At 47.1% G+C, this 7,142-nt stretch overlaps 1 protein-coding gene across 3 annotated transcripts; it reads right to left on the bottom strand.

The window, feature by feature from the left end:
• Positions 1 to 482: 482 nt before the first annotated feature.
• On the bottom strand, positions 483 to 5,537 carry LOC112285048 (uncharacterized). 3 transcript variants are annotated; one of them, XM_024525546.3, is made up of 4 exons: positions 3,960 to 5,498; positions 2,950 to 3,346; positions 1,561 to 2,663; positions 483 to 1,110 (listed from the first exon to the last, which is right to left on the bottom strand). In XM_024525546.3, the coding sequence occupies exons 1-4, from the start codon at positions 4,156 to 4,158 to the stop codon at positions 926 to 928; spliced, it is 1,884 nt and encodes a 627-aa protein (XP_024381314.1). In that variant the 5' UTR covers positions 4,159 to 5,498; the 3' UTR covers positions 483 to 925. The 3 variants fall into 3 exon arrangements, with proteins under 3 accessions (XP_024381314.1, XP_024381322.1, XP_024381305.1); XM_024525554.3 differs by having other exon boundaries at positions 483 to 1,477; positions 3,960 to 5,177; XM_024525537.3 differs by having other exon boundaries at positions 483 to 2,663; positions 3,960 to 5,537.
• Between the last annotated feature and the right edge of the window lie 1,605 nt (positions 5,538 to 7,142).

Below are 7,142 nucleotides of genomic sequence, written 5' to 3'. Positions count from 1 at the left end.
TCTTGCTACAGGACAGGAGGGAGGTGCAGCACGAAAGGAAGAGATAGAAAGGAAAGGAACCCCCGTTCCAGAGGTCTAGCTCATCTCTGAACTTGCTAGCTTGATAGCTCGCTAGATACCTACCTCCTTCCCCCTCTCTCTCCTTCCCAGGCGTCATTCGATTTTCCCCTGGATACGTGTGGAAGGGATTTTGTACAGCAGTGGCGTGTTCAACGTCACTGGGAGTACAATTCCAGAGCCCCACCAGGACACCCTGGGCTCATTTCGTGACAAGCCAACCACCTCTCGTGCAAGGGAAACCCTTCCTGCATCTCAAGCGTCTCACAGACGGTAACTTTGCAAGGTTCAGATGAAGGATTGGAGTCGGTTAGAAATACACAGCTTCAGATTTGAAGAATGGAAACATGAGAAGTTGCTTCAAAATGCCACAAACGTCCAGCAAAAATCCCAAACAGCGCGTGCTGAGATGAGGTGACTACATGAAAAATGAAAGGGCATATAATTTGTTGACAAAGGAATTGTTACATGGTGGTATATATATCCAACAATGGGACAACAATCAACAGCACCACAAGGCGACCCAACGGAACGGCCAAAAACCTTGAAGCGCTGGATGGGGCTATGTTACAGCTCAAATGCACCATCAGCTGAATTGAAGACCTTCTCAGTGACAATAGCATGCGCAACATCCTTCATGGAAGGCAGGAACGGAAGGAGCACGATGTACAAAGGGGGCACTGCCTAACGGCCACATAGTACAGAGGGAGAAAAGAACAGAAAATTTCAAGAGAAAGAAAGGAGAGCAAGAAAGAGAGGAGAGATTAAAAAAAAGAAGAAAAGAAGCTGTAATCAAAATTGCATCTGCCTACTAGGTAATCTGATTGACCCTAGGCAGGAAGGTCGTCTTCATAACCCATCCAGAGAACTAGTTGGCGTCCCATGACTTTCCAGGAGAGCGGCCACTTGCACCTACGGATCGCAGATTGTCTCTTTGATTGAAAAATGCGCCGAGGTCTACCCCCGAACCCAGCGATGCGATACTAGCCAAGTCTCGTGGCGACAGCGTGCGCCCCATCCCTCCACCAGCAGCTGTGATCCCTGAAACTCCTCCTACCCCCAAGAAATCACGAGTAAACCTGTCACTACCATCATTCTCCCTTCTCGAAGAACCACCAAGACCTGGCAACAGAGATGAAGAACTCATGCCTTGCAACACTCCTTGACCTCCGGTGAACGTACTGTTAGCAAAAACTTCACCGGAAGACATCCGCTGCGTACCGGGCGGCAGCATTCCTCCCATACTGGTAGAATTAGGCCCAAACACAGAAGAGGGCAGACTACTTAATGGTGCTCCGAAGAGTCCAGCACCTCCAGACAAAGAATTCATAAGGTCTTGCACATTAGCGGAATTATCAGATAGTCGTCCTTGACCACCTCCAAAACTGTTTCTCTGCCCTATCGACGAGCCACCCAGACCCTGCGAAACATTCTGTAAATCACTTGGCCGCCTTGTTAATGGATGATTTACCATATTAGACATGTTATTAAGTGGAAGATCACCTGTCCTCCCCTGCTGCTGTTGCTGTTGAGGTTGTGATCGTGACTGCTGTTGATGCTGCGGCTGCGTCTGCGACTGCTGTTGGGATTGTTGTGGCTGTTGTGACTGCTGCCGCTGCTGTTGCTCTTGGCGTTGAACTTGCCACATGCCCATAGAGTTTGAATCCGCACCTCCCAATCCAAATCCTCGCAATAGGGAGGAATTGCTCACAGTTGCGCCCATTTGAGCCGCTTTCTGCAGCAGAGCTGTTGCAGACATCTGAGCAGAAGAATTGTGATGCTGCTGCTGCTGCTGCTGCTGCTGAGCGTTGAATAGTGGCGACACTGAGGACAGGTTTCCACCACCATTAGTATTTCCTGAAGAGGAGTTACTCGTCATTCTAGGTGAGGAAGTTGAGGACAATCCTGCGGTTACCGACCCTCTCTCCATACGGTTAGCTCCTGGTGTGAAATCTGAGAACCCTGAGATACTCATACCAGCGGTACCTCCACTTTGAGAAGGACTTGATCCTTGGATTCCTTGCAGTCCGTTTCCAGATGCGAATAAATGAGAGTACAGATTTCCAGAGGGTATCAACGGAATGTGATCACTGGAAGGTCGAGATGCCTGAGGCGCATCATACTCAAGTGGATTCATCATTCCAGAAAGACCATCACCGCCCTGCATCCCTTTTCGGGTCTGCATTAGAAAAGAGGAGCTACCATTCGATCCTGACAGCAGCTGATGCATCTGCTGCTGACTACCAGGAGGACCTGGTCCAGGTCCTAACCAGAGAGACAATCCAGTGCCAGTCCTAGAGACTGGTCCAGAGCCGGGAGTTCCACACCAACGAGATAGGTCATTGAGGCCACTGAGACCCGCCATAGATGGTGGTAAACTGCCACTTCTAGATGCTAATGGACCCGCGGAAGCCATAGGATCCCCACTCGTAATACCCACATCGTTACCGCGAGGAGAGGAAGGAGCACCCACGACTGAGAGGGATGATGAACGAGGGCCCATAAGGCCATTAGGTTGTTCACCACCTTGCTTTCCTGCTGATACTCGGGCACTCTCCTCTGCCAGAGCATCACAGAACGCTCGATGGGTAATAAAACTGTCACGCCTGCAATATTGTTGGGACTCTAGCGTCAGTCATCACATGCATTCGCAGATTGAGCTCAGTAAAAAAGATGCACATCTGGTCCCTCTATTGAGGATAGCTCCAGCTGATCTCAGAGTAAGAGATGACACATGGTGAATTTGAAGTCTCGAGGCCTTTCCGTTACATGGTGCAACTGACCTAACTATTGGCTTCTTAACCTCCACGTTTATGAACCACAGTAGCTTCTTGTCAAATCTTTTTCACGTGCAAATATTCATCAAATGCAATGAACCATGCAGGACCTTACCTGGAGAAAAGGGTACCACAATCGCAGCGGTACTCTCGAGTACCACAAGTCTTAGAGTGGGCCTTCCAGTCGGATTGAACAGCGTATCTCTTAGAGCACTTGTCACACTTCCACTTCTTTTCACCGTGCTTTCGGCAGAAGTGTTTTTTAATGCCAGTCAAGTCGCCCAGAGCACGCGACGGGTCGTGATGCACACAAGAGGGCTCAGGGCAGATGTAGACGCGCTTGCGAATCTCCTTGCTGGTCCGTTGCCGCAGCTTCCACGGCAAGTTGTGGCCGCGTCGGTGCAACTGCAAGTTTTGATCTCGCTGAAACCCCTTGTTACAAATTTCGCACACGAATCGATTCGTTGCCATCAATGTCTTTGGTGACAACGCTATCACCTCAGCTTCCGGGTCTGCGTATACAATCATCTAACACCGTTGGCATATTTAACCTCACAAATCCTATACAACATCTGATCTCGCGACCCTCAAAAAACCATGACGGAGAGAAGTCTTCAAGTTAGCAATAACTTTCACCTTTCATCCTCAAACCCGTTAACATCAATGAACAAAATGCAAGGGCAGCTAGCTTCAGACGTACTGAAGTATCAGACACTAAAGTATATCCTACTTCCGAATCCAGGCGCGCATATTGCCAGAAGATCTAAGGATGTAACAAATGTCCCATACATGCGGAGCAAAATAAAATCCAGTAGACCATCTAGAGATCACGTGCACTCCCGGGTGCAATAACACACAACAGTACAAGGCCGGACAGTGGTAGGAGTAACGTAGTCCACTGCAATGCAACTTGAACGCTCCCGAAGACCTAATCTAACGGTTCGACACGTCAATTAGAGCAGACAAAAGTAATTTGATTCTAGAGAAGAGTTTACGAATGTGATAAGAATTCTGCTTAGACTGCAGCTTGCAAATTCAGAAGCTAGTTCTTAGCCTTGAATGACGCGAAAGAGGACCAATGTGCAGTTGCGGTAACCTAGGAAGAAGTGGGTAGGAATAGCGCACCTGGAGTACCCGGCAGATTCCGCTTGCGTTTGACCGCAACAGCAAGAGGCTGAACACTAGACACCGTAACGGTGGTGGTAGTTGGGGTGGCCGGGGTGGACGATGTTGGCGGCATCCCAGGATTGGTGCCATCGGTGCGGTTGCCTGAAGACACACTCGCATCACCAGCTGATGCGCTGGTTAAGTTGGACAATGTCATTTCCTCTTCTATCTGTTGTTTCTTCACTGTAGCAAGGACAAGCTCAGCGGGGATACAGGAGGCGTCTGGCGTCCCAGATGGGGAGGGGCTAGGGAAAACGCGCCAAGGCCGGCACTGTTGACAGTTGACAACACCGCACCTGAGCTACCAAAAGCGTGCTCTTTTCGCACGTCATGCTCTCTCCTATCTGTGCGCCGGGCTAACAATCTTCCTCCATACGAAAGCAGCGTTGCAACAAACTCGAGCGATTCCTTCACTCACAAACCCATCGTTGGGCTTCCGTTTGCAGCCTTCTTATGCGCTCTCACTGCTGCAATAGTCACAAATTGCATCGTCATCATATACGTGTACTTTATTATTCAGCCACCTGCAAGCGCCGTCCGACCTACCGCTGCAGACCGCTGCTACTCCTACTTCTTCGTCCACCCCTAGAGAAACAAGCCACAGAACCGGACCACGGCCTCTGCCGAATAACGATTCGTCTCCTCCGCCTTCTTCGTCCATGCCTCCGCCGTGTGCAAGCCAGCCCCTTCACATAGTACACTATGCCTCATTCTCAAGCTACCCCGCCCAGCAAACTAACCGGGAAGAGAGAGGAGAAAGATAGAATAAAGAGAGGAGGAGGTGGGGAATCTATCAAAGTAACGATGCTCCTGTGACTAGATTACACCTCCGAATTAAACGCAGAACGGGGAGCGATGAAAGAAGGCTCCAAAAACAGGCTTTCGACGATGACGACAAAAGGATGGCGCAAGAGCAGGGGTCCCAACCCCACCCGACCCGGTGCGAGGATGCGAGGAGAGAGAAGTGAGGTGGGAGGTGGGGGCTGGGTAGGAGGAGGAGGAGGACGAGGGAGTTGTGTGAAGACAGCGAGGTGCCAGACCAGCCAGTCGAGTTGTTATTTTGCTATCGTAGAAGCTGTTTGTTGGTATGGAAGATGCCACGCCCACGACTGCACCGCACCACAGCGCCTGGGAACAATCGAAATCAGCACAAGAACGTCGTTGTCTGCCGTGGTGGTGGTTGTGGTGGTGATGGAGGTGTATTCCTGCGAGCATATACACACTTAACGTGGTTCCAGGGCCATTCCCAGGCCTCGGTCATAGACAGCTTGCTCGCTAGGCTTGCTCTCCCACAATTGGTTGCGACGACTTCATCGCTTCCCAAGGTGCTACTTTTCCACCTCCAGTTTCCCCGCTCGTTGTTTTTTCTTGCAGTTCCCGATCGTAAATTTTTCCCCCGATATTCTGTACTTCTTCTCGTTGATTCCCTCCCCTCCCTTCCCTTCCCTTGGTCGTAGAAGCTGAATTGTGCTGGGGTAGCCAATCCTAGCGGATGGGGTGACCCCTACTCCTCCTCCGCCTCAGCCTCTGCGCTGCCCCCAATTGTCTTGTTTCTTCTCGCCCCCTCTCTCGCTCTATTTCTCGCCCTTGGTTTTTTTTTATCTGCATCTTTTCATCCAACTTCACTTCGTCTGTTCCTTGCTCTCGCCTCCTCTTTCGTATCTACCCCTCCGACTTACGACTGTTGCAAGTTTCTCGCAAGTTGCTTTCTCTCTCTCCCTGTTTCTTTTCAGTTCGCCTGCAAAGTGCCCCCCCCCCTCCCATCCGAACTGCACTCTGTTTTGCTGAAAACACTAAATCGCACCAGACAATACACAGACTCACTTGCATATTGAAGCTTGATCGGTGCTGCCATGTCGAAGGCACTGGTGTTAATGTCCATTTGGGGATTTGTTATCGTCTTATTTCCTTCCCTCGTTACTTCCAGTTCATTCCGTTTTCCTTTTCTTTCCTTCCTTCCTCTTCTTTTTGCTATTTTCCTCCTGTGTACTTGAATAAGAATGCGGAGGTGTGTAATGGTGCTTCCACCCTCGCGTCCATGATGACTGTCAGACAACTTATTTTAGACATCAAGCCGAGGTCAATCATTGGCCTGGCTTTTCAGGTTCCCGGCCAACATGTGGAATAAATAAAAATGAATGTAATAAAGCAGTAAAGAAAGAGAGGAAAAGTAAAGGAAACAAAAGAGTAAGAACGGGGCCTTCATGAATCTGGATTTAAATTAGTTTATAAATATAATTAGCACAGAGCACGAGAGTGCAGCAGCAGTAGGAGTTATCACTGGAGGTGGCAGAGGAAGGAGTAACACTGTATCAGTAGAAGTAATTGAACAGTTCATTATTGCTGGTATTTGTGGCAATCATCTTTTTCTTCTTCTTAAAGAATATTAACAACAACAACAACAACAACCAGCAATGTGTGTGTAAGAATATATATATTTATATATATACACACACACATATATTCATGTATAAATGTAAAGGGTGTGTGTGTGAATATTTATTTATTTATTTATTCATACATAAATGTATGAGTGTGTGTGTGGGGAGGGGGCCTCGGCACCTCTTCTTCTTTTTTTTCTTCTTCTTCGTCTTTTTTGTCGTTAATGCTTACATTTGCATAATCAAACACCTAATTGAAGTTCATTTTCTAGCAGTTTGGATTTGCAAATGCATTTTTGTGTGTGTGTGCATATATATATATATATATATATATAGATATATATACTTTGCATAAAAATCAAAATTGCACGTGCACATTTTCATTGAAAAATGCCCAAATATTGCTTTTTATTTGAGTCTTCTACTTTGCTAAAAACCAATATCATTCAAAAAATAAAAAATATACATTAGTTTTATTCTTAAATGAATAATATCTTTATAAGAAAACAAAAAATGTATAATAATGGCCTTACATACTATATTTAGTTGGATATTTTGAAACAAATATATTTTAGTAGTATTTGCGACAACAGTGATTTACACTAGTCATGTATTTATTTATTCATTTATTAATATGGCTTTTCAGAACATGACAAAACCTTGTGAACAAAATAATGCTCGTTGAATATTCTAAAATAAGATGAACATATTGAGCGTGTCTCTCTTTGTGTGTGTGTATGTATGTATATACAGACATTCA

Source organism: Physcomitrium patens, chromosome 1, assembly GCF_059467195.1.
Source record: "Physcomitrium patens ecotype Gransden chromosome 1, ASM5946719v1, whole genome shotgun sequence".
Taxonomy (NCBI): domain Eukaryota; kingdom Viridiplantae; phylum Streptophyta; class Bryopsida; order Funariales; family Funariaceae; genus Physcomitrium; species Physcomitrium patens.
This window is presented reverse-complemented; position numbering and strand designations above follow the sequence as displayed.

Excerpts from the sequence above, each read along its gene's own strand:
- LOC112285048 (XM_024525537.3), bottom strand. The coding sequence starts at position 4,158 with ATGACATTGTCCAACTTAACCAGCGCATCAGCTGGTGATGCGAGTGTG. Across the intron at positions 3,347-3,959 it reads GAATCTGCCGGGTACTCCAG|ACCCGGAAGCTGAGGTGATA; the intron begins GTGCGCTATTCC and ends TTGTATACGCAG. Across the intron at positions 2,664-2,949 it reads TGTGGTACCCTTTTCTCCAG|GCGTGACAGTTTTATTACCC; the intron begins GTAAGGTCCTGC and ends ACAATATTGCAG.